The sequence below is a fragment of the Montipora foliosa genome, chromosome 14 (genome assembly GCF_036669935.1).
Source record: "Montipora foliosa isolate CH-2021 chromosome 14, ASM3666993v2, whole genome shotgun sequence".
Lineage (NCBI taxonomy): Eukaryota > Metazoa > Cnidaria > Anthozoa > Scleractinia > Acroporidae > Montipora > Montipora foliosa.
Genome location: NC_090882.1, coordinates 13199657 through 13217156, shown reverse-complemented (window position 1 = coordinate 13217156; position 17500 = coordinate 13199657). Strand labels below are relative to the sequence as shown.

Here is a 17500-nt window from a genome sequence, read left to right as displayed (position 1 = left end):
TTGGTAAAGTTACAGCGGATAAAGCAAGATTGATTGCTCGGGAATTTGGCTTTTCTCCAAGCGGTCATGGCTTGTTACACAACTATGCAAATGATGTCCACGAAAATGACCATCGAGAGCTTTTTATGTTTTCTGCAGTAACTGAATCTCTAGTTGAAAATATCGTTAATGGTCTGCCTTCGAATAAAGCTCCTGGTGCCGACAAAATTACATCTAGAGTTCTTAAGGATAGCCTTCCTGCAATACTTCCGATAATCACGCATTTGTTTAACAAGTCGTTTGCCACTGGTACTTTTGCACGATCGTGGAAAATGGCTGAAGTCATACCAACCTCGTTCCCAGGGTCTCTCTTCTCTGCCTCCATTGTCCGACAATGGAGGCAGAGAAGAGAGACCCTGGGAGCGAGGTTGAAGTCATACCTGTTCCCAAGTCTGGCGATTTCAACGAACCAGTAAATACGCGCCCTATTTCCTTACTTCCGATATTATCGAAGGTCTGTGAAAGACTCGCCCATCGTCAATTCGTTGATTTTCTGAATCGCTCTGGAAAAATCTCAAAGTTTCAGAGCGGGAATCGTGAATTCCACTCTACCGAGACGGCTCTACTTCAATTTACAGATGACATTTTAAAGAACATGGATGAGAAGAAAGTTTCATTGATCGTGTTATTAGATATGTCGAAGGCTTTCGACAGCATTCAGCATGAGCGCCTACTTATGAAACTCCACAAAATCGGCATCTCCACTGCTGCCTGGACCTGGTTTGAAAGTTACTTGACAAAGCGCAGTCAATTCGTTAGGATCGAGGATGCTATTTCGGATCCATTACCTTTAAATTTCGGGGTTCCCCAAGGCTCTATCCTTGGACCCGTCCTGTTCACAGTGTATGTTAACGATTTATTGTCGGTTCCTAAGCACTGCAAATCTTCAGGTTACGTGGACTACACAAAAATTTTCTTATCTCTTCCTCCTCGTGATATTACTGATGCAAGCAATGCGTTAAATCAAGACCTTTTGGAAATATCCCGTTGGTGCTGCGAGAATTCACTGTTGATTAACCCTGATAAGACCAAATTCTTGGTTATTGCAACTCCACAACTCTTACGTAATTTGCCGCGTCTATCCATTACCATTCTTGGAAAGGAGATTGAACCTGTTTCTGTTGCCAGAGACCTGGGTGTCTATATCGACCAGACTCTCAACTATAACGAACATATATCAAAGTTAGTCTCGAACTGTGTTCACAAACTTGTTCAAATAAATAGGATAAAGCACTTATTAGATCGGAAATCTTTACTTTTAATGATTAATGCCTTCGTATTTAGTAAACTCTTTTATTGTTCGACTGTTTGGGGAAACACATCCAAGTCAAATATAAAGAAGCTACAACTGGTCCAGAACTTTGCAGGAAAGATCGTACTCGGCTTGAAAAAATTCGACCACATCTCTCAAGGCCTTAAATCACTTGGGTGGCTTAGTATAGAGGATAAACTACGATTAAACACAGCCGTCATGGTGCATAAATGCTTACAACATCGGGTGCCCATTTATCTGAAAGACAAATTTGTATATAGGTCACAAGTTCATAATAGACAACTTAGATCTGTTGATAACAATGAACTCAACTTGCCACATTGTCGGCTTTCTACTGGCCAGAGGTCATTTGCCTTTCGAGGGGCAAAAGTTTGGAACTCGCTCCCCCTTGATCTAAAGTTAACTTCTTCACTGAGGACTTTTAAAAAGAATGTATGTGAACTGCTTGTAAATAATTTATCGTGAAACGTTGCATTTATATTTTTTTAGCTTTTATCTTATCAGATTTTTTCTATTTTTAATTCATGTAAGATTTTTAATATATATTTAAATATTGCTGCTGAAAAGCCCTTTTCAGGGAACGCAATAAACGTGTATGTACGTATGTATGTATGTATGTATGTGTGTATGTATGTATGTATGTATGTATGTATGTATGTATGTATGTATGTATGTATGTATGTATGTATGTACGAGATTAATAACTGGTTTGAAACGGTGGCAAAATGACGAAAAACTGTCATGGAGGCATGATTAGACATTAAGCATGTTTCTTGGATCGTTTTAAGGCAAGGGAAGGCATACGAAGGCAGGCATGCAAGAAATTTTGCAACAAATGTTCTGAAAATTCTAAATCTCAAATCGTCTTCCGAACAGGTATTTTCCGAAAATTGACGTTGGGTGCCCCCGGAAAATTGGGGGAATGTGAACAGTTAACTTTTATTCGAATAGTGTGAATACTTCTGAAAATAGGCTACAGGTAGCCTATATTACGACCGATTTCAAGATCTGACTGATGACGTTTCCAATTCACGTACTGCAATCGGATATTACAGATACTTAAAACACCAACACTCGCTTTTGTTGAGGGGCCAAATCTCTCTAGTAATATTATTTAAGGTGATTTACTTCATTTTTGTGGGCATGGAAAAGATCTCAAACCAAACTTGTGAGAAGCACTTGCATAGATTTCTAAAGTACTCAGTGTTACGTCACACAATTACTTGGCAGATTTTACAGCCTTTTGCAGCGATCCTTAGCAAGTCCAGGGGCTCCTGGCAAGTCGCAACACTATTTTTGACTTACCGTGCGGGGACTGGGTGCCTTTTGTGCACGGAAAAATACCTTTTTATTTGATATTGGCCGTGACAAGAACTAACGGATTCAGTTTTCTGAAGTAATTAGTTCATTAAATCCTTCGGTGTACTTTTCACTGTAAAACAAATACTAGTGATCACTAGAGCTGCCCCTGAGAGAAATGTTAGCCGATTGATTTGTGCAAAATCCCACTTTGGGTTGATTTTCAAGTCATAAGTTATTTCAATCCAAAATTGATCATTTTCATGATCTGTTTCTCTACCCTAAAAAATGGACCAGATTAGCGATTGCAAGGAAAAGAGTGTAATGATACTACCAGTCATGTGAAGTACTAAGTAACAGAAACAACATGTAGGAAGCACCTTAGAAAACCCGGCGTATACGTATAGAGTGAGAACTAATATGGATTGTTCGTATAGATAGACCAAAAAAAGTCTCGATTTGCATGAATGTGACATGCAAAGGGTCAAAGTATGCTCACAAGGGATCAATGAAATTGAGAAGAAAAGAGAAACCAGTAAAATTCATTGTAGAGTTCTGCCGGAGACTGGAGTCGAGCTTTCAAGAAACCAGCAAAACCAGTGTTTTAATGTCGATTTGAAAATAACCTTAGTTTCTTTTAAAAGAAGTTAAAACTCATTTGAAATTAATAGTAAATTTAATATCCCAAGAAGAAATAGAGTCAGAGGCGAATTCTACTCTTTGGTCCTTGGGACCAAGGCTGGGCCTTTCAGCTATAATAACAAGATGATAGGATGGCCTTTACGGTGGACAATTTGCGGTTCAAAGGTCATTAACTGATTGTGTTTCCGAATCACAAAAACGAGCGGATACAGCATCACTGACACTCCTTTCCGGTACAATCACTTCTGTGTTGAGAGGGCCAAGCCAGACTCCCAGCTTGGACCTTGATTCACAAAACGTTTTTCTTTTAAAGAATTGACAAAATTCTAAAAATACAATCGTGATAGTACAATCAATTTCAGTTTCCTTTAGTGACTAGCTCTTAAACATATGTCAAAGGTTGATTTTTGTCTGGCTCAGTACATATGGTTTTTAGTGATTTTTCAAGAATCATGTTACTTTTCCCTTGATTATATAATCAATGGCCAATGGCCAATCAGCTTTGTTTAGATTAAAGTTTGCCGGATTAAGAATTTGTAAGCTTGCACGCTCTAATGTAAGGAGTAGAGATTATCTGTCGCGTGTATTGGAAAAGAAAGTTCTCGTGGTGAATAGATTTTGATCGAGAGAGGCGAAAGTGTGGCCTTCCTCACTTGTTTCCCACAATCGATAGCAATCAAATCTAACTAAATTCAAGTAAGCAAAAAAACCCGAGAAAATTGACTTTGACATCTTTAAGGACGGTGCCTACTATTGTTACTGCGCATACGTTCTGCGCATCTCGAGATACTCGGATTTCCTATCGGTGATGCTTACTAATACAGGGATAATTTTTGCGCGGTTTAAAACTATCCGGAGAAAGTACATCTTAGTAAGTACTCTTGGTATCCAAAAAGAAAATTGGGGGTAACCATGCATTTTTGAGAGATAATTGAGCTTCAATTTGAGAAAGAACGTCATACATTGCTTTGTATTTTAAAGCTTTTTACAAATATTAATTATCAATTATCTTTGAAAAATGCGTGGTTACCGCCAATTTTCTTTTTGGATTTCAATAACACTTGTTAAGATCTCCATTTCCTGCATAATCACACATCGGGGAAAAAATATCTGTAATTAGTAGGCACCGTCCTTAAGATGCACAGCAATAATCGCACACCCTGAAAAATGAAACTAAACTGAAAGGTAAGAGAAGAGGTCTAACGGCCAGAGCGATAAGACTCAGATCAGAAGATGCGAATCCTTGGTATTTTTCCTTCGGACAAAGTAATCACAATTATAGTCAAAGCGACTCCAATATTTCGCTGTTTAATTTCGGACAATGCATCTTTGCAAGTTACCATCTAGTTTTATCAGCCGCTTATCACAAACCTGTTATCCTTCTTGGCCAACAGCTATGTCAAGCTTGCGCAAATATTAAGGTGCAAACAGCTACCAAGGTGGTAAGGGTCTACGCAGATACTGGTACCGGTGCAACTTGGGATCTCGCTGTTTTTCAAGCTGATCTAGCTTCCATTCCCTCAAACCACTTCATGATTGGCCAGGTCGCTGTCCGCAGCCACGCCGTTTCTGTTCCTTCGTCTTCTGTCATTCTCGTAAGCCAACTCTCACCAGCAGCTGATTTGGCATCACCGACGAGTTTCACCAAAATTTGGGCGGATCATGGGTCGGTCGGCAGGCAGAATGTCACCTTTTGGCGTGTTAATTGTCCAACAGATTTCGTTGCACTTGGAGACGTGGTAATCGAAAATTACAGTCCACCGTCTACAGCATTCAGGCTGAAATATGCTTGCATCAGGAAATCTCTGTTAAAGCAAGGGGTGATAAACAGTACACCAATTTGGACCGATTCAGGTTCTGGTGCAATTACGGATGGCTCTGTCTGGGAAGTCCAAAATGCAGCCGGCGGTTCGTCGAATGCTGCTGGTTTGGCGGGATTCTTCAAGGTACAGCCTAACTACAACAAACCAAATTATCCAGTCTATGTGCTGCCTGTTGGATCCGTCTCTAGTTTTATAGTGTTAAACTACTTCTTAATTAGTATTTTAGCGTTTTGTACTCTAGTATTTTAGTATTGTAATAGTTTAGTACATTATATTTTAGTATTTGAGTAATTTAATAATTTAGAATTTTAGTTCTTGTTATTTGGTTTAACAGGGCTTTAAGGGAGAGTACAGTTTTTTCTACTGTAATTATGCACCCTATAAATAAAGTGTTCTAGAGCTTATTTTGCTTTTTAACTCGGCAAAACACGTCATTGGGGCCCAGTTTGCGTGCGCTTGCTACCGCATTTTGAGCTCAAAACCGGCAAATATCTTTGTAAAAAGGATAAAATGTCTATATCCTGCCATTTAGGCTGAAACATTGATGTTCTAAGCATACCAAATACAACAAAATACTTACATAGTTTCTACTCTGGCCGGAAATTATCACCGGCGTATTCGGCCAGCGTACTGCGACTAGAAAGCAGGTTTATTTACGCGTGGCGCGAAAATATATTACTTCCGGTCACCCTACCAGACACTTATGCTGTCCATACGTAAAGCACGCACATCGTAATTGTAATCACAAGGGGGGCTGAAACCTGGGGCTCTTTTCTCTTTGAAAGGCGCAATAAATGGGCTCTCTTTGGAAACGATATCCGTATGAGTGCTACAGTTGCTTGGAGAATATTTATTGCAATGTTAAGTAAAACGTTGTCAAATTTGTGACCATCAGTATTTCACATTGTAATTCACAGAATTGCGATTTCGTTTTCGCGCAACCAATTTTTTACGAAAATTTAATATATAAATTAACACTCGCCCAAGTGACGTCGTTGTCCCAAGCTTCCATGTGTACAATAGGATCTTGGATCTCTCACATCAGTCATAAAACGACGCCTTTAAATAAGGGTAGAAGTTTTCTCATGGCTTGCACTTACTAATAACCGTCAAGCATGTATATTTTAGCCATTTTGAAATAATTTGCTTACCTTGAGTTGTTAACTGTCTTTTTTCAACTCACTGAGTATTTGTAGCTCAACCAGACCAGAGGCGCGACAACATTCTTGCTTTGAGCTAAATGAAAGACAGCATGTAATTTTAGTGAATATGACCAGCGCACACGTGTATGGCCCACTTAGAAATTTCCAAATACATTGATTCGAAACAACTTCCCTCACGCCCTTTACACTGCCTACATAGTACAAAAAATATTTTCCTGATCGATAGCTGAAATATCTGAAAATTCGATTGCGCACGATTTTATCATAAACTATCACTTTTGGTGTGAAATAACCTTATCATGCCACTGTAGCGGTAAATGATGAAATACACTTGTACCACCCCGTTAGCGAATAAAGGAACTTACCGTTTTAGAGCAAAATGCAGGTACCGATCCTGAAAAGGTGTTCCCCAACGTTGCAACTCACTGAAAACCGCTTCTGACTTTCCAAGCTCTTAGAATCTCTATACTGGACACAACGCGGGTTTATGAAAATAGAGACCTTTGTTTCACCATAATTTACAGTAATGTAAAAAGGGCGCAGGTTTCCCAGACACAGATGTCATGCTGAATTAACCCCCATCAACAAACGCGTTTTGGCGTTCATTACATTCCCGCGCCACAAACGATGGAAGTTGATCAGGCTAGAAGACAAGTAAAGCACAAGCTTGCAGTTTTTGTCCCAGCAAATTTCCTTTCAAAGTGTCACTGTGAGCCAGGACGTGGGCGTGGTGTGTCTTTTTCCAGCCAACAATAGTTTCAGGAAAAAAAAAACGTCAACAAGCAAACAATCGTACCAAATTCCCAGCAAGTTATCTTGTATGGATACGGTACCTCCCAGCCAGCATCGTGCTACATGGGGAGCGGATATTTTGAATATCGTCTCCGATAAGCACTCCTAACTAGACGAGCCTTCCTCAACCATTCAATTCCATCGTACCAAATAATGATGATGTCTTGTCGCATGACCAGAAAAGGAGAATTAATGTTTCCGGAGTGTCCTTGCAAAAGGTACAATTAGCGTTTTCTCTTAACCCGATTTTATATAAAAAAGTACGTCTTAGTGGCTACTCGTCTAATATGTAGAAATTTAAAATGAAACTTAATAAGTTTGGTCCTCTTAGTGCATCGTCTAGCCAAACAATAGGCAGAATTTCAGTTTATAAGCTGTTTTTTATTAACAGTGAGTGAAATAAGTAGGTCTATTTTCAGGAAGCGTGCTAGAATTTCAACAAATGAGCCCATAATCAGCAAGAATGTTTAACGCTGATAAACAATAAAGCAGCTTCTATTTCCAAAACGATGGAATTACCTGGTGATAAATAACATCGTCTAGAAGTGTGAATTTTTGGCTTTGCAAAAACAATGGTCAACCTCAAGGGTTGAATGATTGTGATCTTTGTGTTGAATTCGCAGATTTCTTGTCGAACTTTATAAAAATTGAATGAAAGAAAAAACAAACTCACAAAAACAAAACCCCGTTGTCTTGCCATCATTTTATCGGAGATGAATCCTTTGTTTCCTGCGCTGTTAGTGACAAGCAAGGTAACTTGATCACAGCAATGTCACTTCCAATTTTGCTATTTACTTGTTCAACCAAAAGTACAACAGAAAAATTGGACAAAGCAAAAATCTCCCAATGGTTTTTTTTTCGCGGATGCATTTTTATGTTGTCCTTTTGGCTGCAAAAGTAAATCGCAAAATCGAAAGTGACATTGGTTAAGTGTTCAACTTTAGTTACCACTTAATTTTTTTCTCTCTCTCTCTTGGAATGCTACAGAAACACACACTACGTATACAGTGTACTAACGATTTTCAGCCACTGTGAAGTTCTAAATTTTTTCGGTTTTTTTTTTCAAGCGCAAAGCACTCTGGTCTGTTCACACAAACTACAGCATTGGTCTGATGAATGCCCTGTTTCGACGGACAAATCAAATCTGTCTGCTCTTCCTAACAACTGCATATCAATATTTATTTAATTTTGTATCAATAGTTGTTTTGCTTAAAGCAGGCTAACAAAATCTGTACCTTGCTTGGTTCGCATTTTTGAGCGTTCAAATATAATTTTCGGTCCCATGTTTGTGACCGCAAGTCGTGTATATTAACGGTCTCCCATCCAGACACCGACCTCGCCTGAACAGGATTGACTTCACTGAACTTTTGTCGTGAATATATCTCTGTACATTATTCACTCAGAAAGTAGAACAGATAGCCCGCCCTTTAACTTTATAGAAAAAAGAAGTTAGAGGGAAATTGGAAATGATCAACATGTTAGCCCAGCCTTGATGCCAATGATACTCGGTTCCCTTTTTCTTATTTTCTTCAATCTCTCTGCGTTTAATATTGTACTGGTAACGACGTATCTTCTCACGGGACTTTTTACCTAAGACATCTACCATGACACTATTTAAGAAATACAAAACATGTACCGTGCTTCTATCGAGTTATAGAAACACAAGTAAAAGTTTGGGAGAACGAGAAACGCTGTTACAATACGAGCCGCAGGTGACTGTTTCCACAGCTTTTTCGAGTTCTCCTTTCGAGTTTTCCCTTCGAGTTGTCCTTCGAGTTCTCCTTCTCCTTTTCGAGTTTTCCTTCAATCGATGCCTTATTTTTCTGGAAGGACTGGGTGGCCCGACAATTATGGAAAAGCTATGAAACGAGAATCGGGAGTCTTCCCTTGTCATGGCATGGCAGAATTACCCAGAATTCTTTTTGGGCATGCGCGAGGCAACTTAAGAAGCACGAGACTGGCCCTCATCGAATGGCTGAAGCGCGGCCAGAGGAAATGATTTCTAGCCAAATACTCAGGAGTAGGCCTGGTGTGTGCTATTAACTTAGATTTTGGATTTCTGAACAAGTTTTTATCTGTCCCTCAATAAACCTGGAACAACCAGTTATGGTCTTAGGTCTGTTTTTTCTTACGTATCAGCTAAGTTGCGGAATGCACCACCTGATTTTATCCGTACCTATGAGTTTACTACTTTTAAAAGGGAATCCAGGGCCGCATTTTGTACAGCGGCTTTTCTTTTTAATGAATATATCTTTAAATATTATCTATTTAGTAGGTATCTGTATCTGTTATGTATTTTAGCTCTAAATATATTAGCTGCTGTAGTTATTCGGAAATTCGAGATGAAATAAAGTTTATGCCTGTATGTATGTTAACTTTAGCAGGGCGCGTGCGCACACTTTGTAATCTGAGACTCCAGTGCTTACCATATGAGAGATGAAATGACTTTTCCTTTCAATATGTAAGCTATCTAATTCTTGCGCTATATTGACAAGGGCGGTTTGGAGCTGTGAGTAGGCGTGGGATTTGTCACATATGGTTTAGGGGCCGACATATCTCTCCCTCAATGCCGTACCGGGAGGCAAGGTCGGTAGCAGAAAGCAGCGAATTGGCCAACTGCGTCCAAAAGCGATCGCACGGGCCGAAATCCCGGGATGACTCGTTTGGTACGACGCTCCAGCGCCGGTGTCTGGAGGTACTGCGTTTTTCTCTCTTGCTCAAACATTCCGTCAGCCCATGCGCAAATGTTCTGGCTCTTCGATACCTAGCCTACAAAAAAAAATGAACATGCTGCTTTTTGTTTTTCTTTTTTTAAACCAGCAATTGACATTTCAGTTGATTTTATTGGCATAAACGTAACGTAAGAACCGTGCGTGTCTGGTCTTGTCTTAAACAGAGGCGAGAGATGGTTTCATGCAGACTGGGACGCCTAAAATGCTCTCGTGTTGTAAACATGGCGGTTCACGAGTGAAGTTGTCTCCCTGGCCTTTCTGTGGACGAATTCCAGGATCTACTGACACAATCTGGGCAAGTTTTGAAAGCTAAAACCTTCAATCGATGCCTTATTTTGCTGGTAGGACTGGGTGGCCCGACACTTATGAAAAAAACTATGAAATGAGAATCGGGAGTCTTCCCTTGTCATGGAATGGCAGAATTACCCAGAATTCTTTTTGGGCATGAGCGAGGCAACTTAAGAAGCACGAGACTGGCCCTCATCGAATGGCTGAAGCACGGCCAGAGGAAATGATTTCTAGCCAGATACTCAGGAGTAGGCCTGGTGTGTGCTATTAACTTAGATTTTGGATTTCTGAACAAGTTTTTATCTGTCCCTCAATAAACCTGGAACAACCAGTTATGGTCTTAGGTCTGTTTTTTCTTACGTATCAGCTAAGTTGCGGAATGCACCACCTGATTTTATCCGTACCTAAGAGTTTACTGGTTTTAAAAGGGAATCCAGGGCCGCATTTTGTACAGCGGCTTTTCTTTTTAATGAATATATCTTTAAATATTATGTATTTAGTAGGTATCTGTATATGCTATGTATTTTAGCTGTAAAGATATTAGCTCCTGTAGTTATTCGGAAATTCGAGATGAAATAAAGCTTATGCCTGTATGTATGTTAACTTAAGCAGAGCGCATGCGCACACTTTGTAATCTGGGACGCCAGTGCTTACCATATGGCAGATAAAATGACTTTTGCCTTCAATATATAAGCTATCTAATTCTTGCGCTATATTGACAAGGGCGGTTTGGAGCTGTGAGTAGGCGTGGGATTTGTCACATATGGTTTAGGGGCCGACATATCTCTCCCTCAATGCCGTACCGGGAGGCAAGGTCGGTAGCAGAAAGCAGCGAAGGGCCAACTGCGTCCAAAAGCGATCGCACGGGCCGAAATCCCGGGATGACTCGTTTGGTACGACGCTCCAGCGCCGGTGTCTGGAGGTACTGCGTTTTTCTCTCTTGCTCAAACATTCCGTCAGCCCATGCGCAAATGTTCTGGCTCTTCGATACCTAGCCTACCAAAAAAAAAATGAACATGCTGCTTTTTGTTTTTCTTTTTTTAAACCAGCAATTGACATTTCAGTTGATTTTATAGGCATAAACGTAACGTAAGAACCGTGCGTGTCTGGTCTTGTCTTAGACAGAGGCGAGAGATGGTTTCATGCAGACTGGGACGCCTAAAATGCTCTCGTGTTGTAAACATGGCGGTTCACGAGTGAAGTTGTCTCTCTGGCCTTTCTGTGGACGAATTCCAAGATCTACTGACACAATCTGGGCAAGCTTTGCAATTGTACCATTTTTTAGATTTTCGAAAGTCCTAGGACAGGCAGGTAAGCAGGAAATTTTCCACAAATTTTTCAGAAAATTCAAGATCTTAAATCGTCTTCCGAACAGTTATTTTCCGATAATTGACGTTGTGTACCCCTGAAATCCAGCAGTAGGCGGTTTAAGAAACCATAGAAGGCTAAGTTTCAGCTGTTCTAAGTATTTCACGATTATTCCTTGTTTTGTTATATTATGCAATAATGTTCAAAAATGTATGCTGCACGTGCATCACGATCAGTTTGGGTTTTTAACCAATAATATTGCTGCTTTTTCAGCGACGTTGTCCTTGCCGTAGCCGTCTTCATTTCTTAAACTCCCTAAGTTTTTTCTTTGCTGAAGTAGCAGAGTTTACTGGACGCTTTATGGCGTCAGTTGTCTGCACTCTTATAAATAACGAGTGATGTTTGAAGTCGGGAAGAAGAGTCAGGGGACACTTCGTGACGTGGATTGAAATTGGCGTGCATCTCATTACTATCTGGCATTGCTGGACACCATTAAGGACGATGCCTACTATTGTTATTGCGCATACGTTCTGCGCATCTCCAGATACTCGGATTTCCTATCGGTGAAGCTTACTAATGCAAGGATATTTTTGCGTGGTTTAAAACTATGCAGAGAAGGTAGATCTTAGTAAGTACTCTTGGTATCCAAAAAGAAAATTGGGGGTAACCATGCATTCTTTAGAGACAATTGAGCTTCAATTTGAGAAAGAACGCCTTACAGTTCTTTCTATTTTAGAGCTTTATACAAATATTGTTTATGAATTATCTTTGAGAAACGCGCGGTTACCCCCAATTTTCTGTTTGGATTTCAATAACACTTGTTAAGATGTACCTTTCCTGCATAATCATAAATCGGGGGAAAAATACCTTTGAGTTAGTAGGCACCGTCCTTCAAGGTATTTGGCGTTTCCGTCTTCCTGGATGTTGTCATTGCAAAACTTCCTCTACTCGACTGTCGGTGCGAGTTGGTAGACATGTTTACAGAGAAACTGTCATTTGCGCCGAGGCAGTCGACTGGTTTTTCTTTCAAAAGGAACCAATCACATTTCTTTCACTATGTTATCATTACGGGTGGCTACATGTTGGTCGTTACAGCGGTATAACGAATGCAGACGAACCAAAAAATGCTTAGAGGAGATAAATGCTGTGCAAATCATTTTTTTTGCTTTACTTTTGTGTTAAATATCGTCTTTCGCTGTGGGAATCACCTTTACTAAGATGGCTTGGATTTTTAGCTCATTGTTTAAATATTCCTTTTACGATTCAACAGCATCTGAGATTTCTAAGGATAGAGGTAAGATCCTCGGTTCAAAGCGACTTAAAACTCTTGTATAATAATTTCTTATTTTTGCTTGCTCAAAATTTGATCATTTCTTTCTTTAGGTAAACATAAATAATTGTCGGTTATCGAGGAAAAGCACAAAAGTGGGAGTGAAATAAGCAGTTTTGAAGGTGTATCTCCGGCCGATGTGGGTTAATTGAAGTTCGTTTTCCGGCATATTGATAATTGTACCTTCATTTCCTGGATTTGAATGTTACTAGTTTAACCAAGACCCCACATTTCGACCACGCGCCATTTTCAACGGACAACTGACAACTGTACACGAACCAGGAGTCCTTTACGCATGCGCGCAGCATATTGTCGGGCATATCTTTAGGCAATCTCATCCCCAAAATTCGCTTTTCTTTTGGTCAGCACAAAGAACACGGACTCTGCCCACAGCCAAAAATGCGCGCAGTCGCGATAATCGTATAAGGGAGTTTTAGCAAAGACGACAGGTACGGCTACGGCAACGCCACAAAGCAAGAATATTATTGGTTGAAAAAGGAAAAATGCTCGTGCTGCACGTGCAACACGAATTTCCGTGCATTTCTTTGCCGTACTCCACAAAGCAACAACGTGAAATCACCAAATTTTAGGATTTGACGACAACGTGAGCGTATAACAATGAAAAAGTCATTTTCAGTTTTGACTTTAAAACCCTTCGTACCCATCCAGTTACAGGATAGTTCGTCTGTATTGTACAATGTGAACAAGACGGATTAATCGCGAAATACTTGCGATAGCGCTAAGTTATATTTTGGACAAACGTTTTCATTGCTGTAGCCGTCGTCTTTGCTAAAACTCCCTATAAGGTTTTACGACCGTTATTGATTCAAATTTCTGAATGCGCAGAAGAGCCGGAACTCCGTGATTCGCGGACTTCCTGCTTTGGCGGTGGTTAGAGTCAGTGTTCTTGGCGCTGATCAAAGGAAAAGCGGACTCTGGGAACGACAATGTTCTGTTAGGCAGCGATGTATAACTTTTTGGTGCGAGGCAAGCAAACCTAGTAGGCCAAGTCAATGGCGAGGCGTGTTAAGAGAGGAGCTATAAGCATTAACCCCACACGATAATCAAGCATTCTACGTGGTTCTGTACAAAGTGTTAAGTATCTTGGCGTATAGTTACATCTTCTCATGGTTATTTTTTGTATTTAGGGCTTATATGAGGATTTTGTGGATCTGTAGCTATCCTTAAAAACAAGCTGTTAAGCTGTTAAGGAATAGCTGGATGGTTATGATCCGGCCAAGACACGATATTTTAAGACCGCGCTGAGATTCCTGTTACGAAACTTGTTGTATTTTTCGTCTACGTGAAACAAGTAAAAGTTTTTCTTCAATGCGCGACATAACCTTCTGCCTGTCATCTCAGTCGAGGTCAGGAACCCATGACTAGGAGTGTACATCTTCATTGTATTTTTGGAACGGCGTTTTTACAGACGGAGTTATTTTTAGATTGATTTCCCGGTGAAACTAGACCTTTCCGGTAATCACAAGTTTTGCATGAAAAATTGTTGACCATGGGATCGAGAATGGTCACTCGTGCAAGCTAAATCTTATTTAAAAACTCGTCTAACAAAGGCTTGATCTGTGAAAATGCCGTTACGTAGACGAGCTTAAGCACGCGCTTTTTTGAGACGCGGACGGCAACCGGAAGTGAGATGTTTTCCCTTTTAACTTGTCTTCACACAACCACAACGCAATTGCAAAAATTGTGTTCATAACTGCGAGGATCAATGCTTCACTTGACATTTGAAACTGTTGTTAACGGCATTGATTCCCATCAAAACCAGTAAACGGTGCGTTACAAGTTTGTACGATGGTAGTTAAAAATATTTAATAGTTTCTCTTAACAAGTTACCGAGTCATACGATAACCGGATATTGCTTGCAACGAAAACACTAATCTCGTTTCCGGTTCACGTACACAACTCTTTCATAAATATTTCCCCCATAGTTCGTCACGTAGCCTTTCGTGGTCATCGCGAGCGCCATCCTAGTTTTAGCTTTCTATGAAATAAAAAGTCTCTCTCTACCATGAACTATCGCATTGAAGAAAAATTGCGTTAGAACCAAATCTGTACAAAAACATATGAAAAACATGTATGACATCGGAATAAATTATATGTCAAAAACTAATTTTTGCCTTAAGGCAAGTGATCATCGCTGTCTAAAATTCGTTAAACATTCATTTTAGTTTCGTTAAATTCGTATCATATGTTCCGATGGCAAAGTACAAGCCGTTGTTGCTTCCTAGAAATGTTCATTTCCCCGGTAAGGCAACATAATATCGTATTTAGCTACTAATGTACTATAATAGTCAATGAGAAATGGCGTTGCGTGGTATATAAAACTACACTGTTATGTATTTAGTCGTAAACCTCACGAAGTTTTAATTATTCGTCCGTGTATTATAAAAAGATAATGTAAAATTCTTTAGAGCGGGTTTTTCGAGAAGTCTTGGTTAAAGCACAGGAAATATATGAAAAAAAAAGATGTAATAAAACCTGCAAGTATTAAGGCGCAGTCGAACTCTTCAAGGTAAAGGGATAGTTTCTAAAGAAACTGTGGTGCTGCGTCGGTGGGGAAGTAGTATACAAAAATTTGGTTTATCAACGGAGTTGATAATGTAAATTGACCACCGTACAGAGATTCTAAAAGCTGACGTTTCGAGCGTTAGCCCTTCGTCAGAGCGAGGTAAACCCTAGCAAAAATTATGAAATATTAAAATTTCAATTATCTATGACACTAATTCCTAGTGCGCTTGGATATACTAAAAATTTTATTTAAAGGTCGAAGTCTAGTCTTTTTTCTTCCAAAAAATAGTTTCATGTACATTTTTTCACTTGAAATGATGTATTTTATTGTTGGAACTACTCCATGACGTATGATCAAAAAATCTACACCGGTCGATTTTAATTTAGCAATAATCAGGCTGACTCAAGCACTGCGCTGCTACGATAAAATTTAATTATACAAATTTAACCTAAGATATTTGAAGACTTCACAGGCGCTAAGCATAAAAAAAGGAATGCAATAATTCGGCAAAGCTTTTCTTTTTTCCTCAACTTTAATTTTTATTAAAAAAAACTAAGTACTTTAACACAGATTTGAGTAAAATTCCTTTATTTTTCACAGAAAAAATACATATTATCGCCATTTTTCTCTGTTATGACTTGTCAGAATCCTCGTATGCGGAAGTTAGTTGAAGTCCTCGTTTTTACTCATGTTGTGTGACACACTATGTGATTTCCTTCGTCACGCAAAGCATTTCGTGCGAAACCAAGAGAGTAATAAAATTGTGGTTTTACTTCACCCCTTTCTTGTTTACCATATCTCAAAAGAGAAGAAGCATTCTTAATTCACCTAAAAACCTACATGTATATTCATCCGGTTTATCTTTTCGAAAAGACCACACCGTGGCGTTACAAACATTTTTTTGGCGATCCTGTTGTACACTGGGTAGGGTTGAAGAAATCTACCAGTATCACGTGACAAATTGACTTCCCAGCGATAACGGAGCTGGATATAAACATTACTCAGAGCGACTTTCGCCTCGCCCATTTCATGCTGGAAAATCTCTTCTTTTCACGCAGAGCCACTGCTTCATTTCCGACCTACAAGTATGACAGAACCTTTGGAATCATCTCTGCCACCGCCGATCCTCGAAAAACTTCGAGAGTTAAACACCGAGCTCGCCGAAGGTGAGTTGGTCATCCGTCTTGCACGAGAGTTTTCATGGGAAGTCGTCGTTGAGGCTTCAATTTATTTAACTCTTTCATTCGTTTATCGATGACTGAAGTAGTTGGGTTGTTTTTAAGAGCTGTCAATAAGGTTGTAATATTGTATCTTGTTTGTTTCTTCAAGTAAAAGTTAAAACGTTTGTTGCGGAAACTAAGAGATTGTAGTAATGTGAGGCTTTAAGAATTATGAAGTTATGAATATATAAACAAGTCTGCCCCCTCAAAGATCATAGATCGATGAAGGACTCTGTCAACATGAAAACGTTAGCAAAATAATAATTCGATGTGGTATATTATGCCAGTAGCTGAAGTGGTTCGTTCGCGAAATGGACTTCATTTCTTTCGCGAAGAAAAAACCTTGTCTTTAGTCACGTCACCTTCAGTCAGAGAGTTAACTGCCTTCTGTTGTTGAAAAAAAAAATCAATATCTGGCTGATGAAAGCGTGGACTTGAATTTTGAAAGGAGACTTCTCGATTGTTTTGTAAGTTTTGGCAGCTCGGAAAATGTTAGCGTCTCAGTTTTTAGAGTGGAATGCGTTAAAACAGCCTTCGTTGTTTCCTCTATCGGTCTTTCAAAACACGATAAGAATTCAAACAGTTCGGAGTATATCAAGGTAGAAGAAGAATGTTTTACAGTTCCAGTTGATCAGGGTACGTTGTCTATTTATTTTCACGGGCTCTTTAAAATATTTTTCGGAAAAACATTGATCTCGAGGTTCGTTTAAATATTCTTCTTGTACAAATGTATCTGTTTACTTAACCTTGTATAGTTTAGTTTATGTTAAAAATAAATGTTAACACTAGATATTATATTCAAAACCAAAATTTTTACACTAGTAAATGCCAAAGTTGGGTTTTTAATTTAACAAATGTGAAGACATCATCAATTTTAGTGTGTAGCTTTTCAATATATACATGTAGATAGAAAACTGGCAATAAAAACTTGTAAAGAGATCAAAATTAATTATGCTAATAGATGATGTAATGGCATGTGTCAAATTACCAGGGGCCTGTTTCTCGAATAACTTTTTGGGCCTGAAAAGCCAGTCGTCAAACTGCATTCTGCTTAATTTAAAAAC

General features: G+C 39.3%; 1 protein-coding gene and 1 long non-coding RNA gene across 3 annotated transcripts in view; both read left to right on the top strand.

Annotated features, from left to right (window-relative positions):
- The window catches only part of LOC137984825 (uncharacterized), a 6839-nt gene extending 1359 nt beyond the window's left edge, over positions 1–5480 (top strand). The window contains exon 4 of the long non-coding RNA XR_011119185.1: positions 4648–5480. This is a non-coding gene — a long non-coding RNA (uncharacterized lncRNA). The remainder of the gene's footprint in view (positions 1–4647) is intronic.
- A 7082-nt stretch (positions 5481–12562) lies between these two features.
- The window catches only part of LOC137985110 (disco-interacting protein 2 homolog C-like), a 57616-nt gene continuing 52678 nt past the window's right edge, over positions 12563–17500 (top strand). Inside the window, exons 1-2 of one of the 2 annotated variants that reach the window (XM_068832597.1) lie at positions 12563–12653; positions 16275–16382. In XM_068832597.1, coding sequence (XP_068688698.1) covers positions 12578–12653; positions 16275–16382 — 184 coding nt within the window. In that variant the 5' untranslated portion in view covers positions 12563–12577. Of the gene's footprint in view, positions 12654–14858; positions 14953–16274; positions 16383–17500 lie in introns of those variants that run through there. The other variant, XM_068832598.1, reaches the window with a different exon arrangement.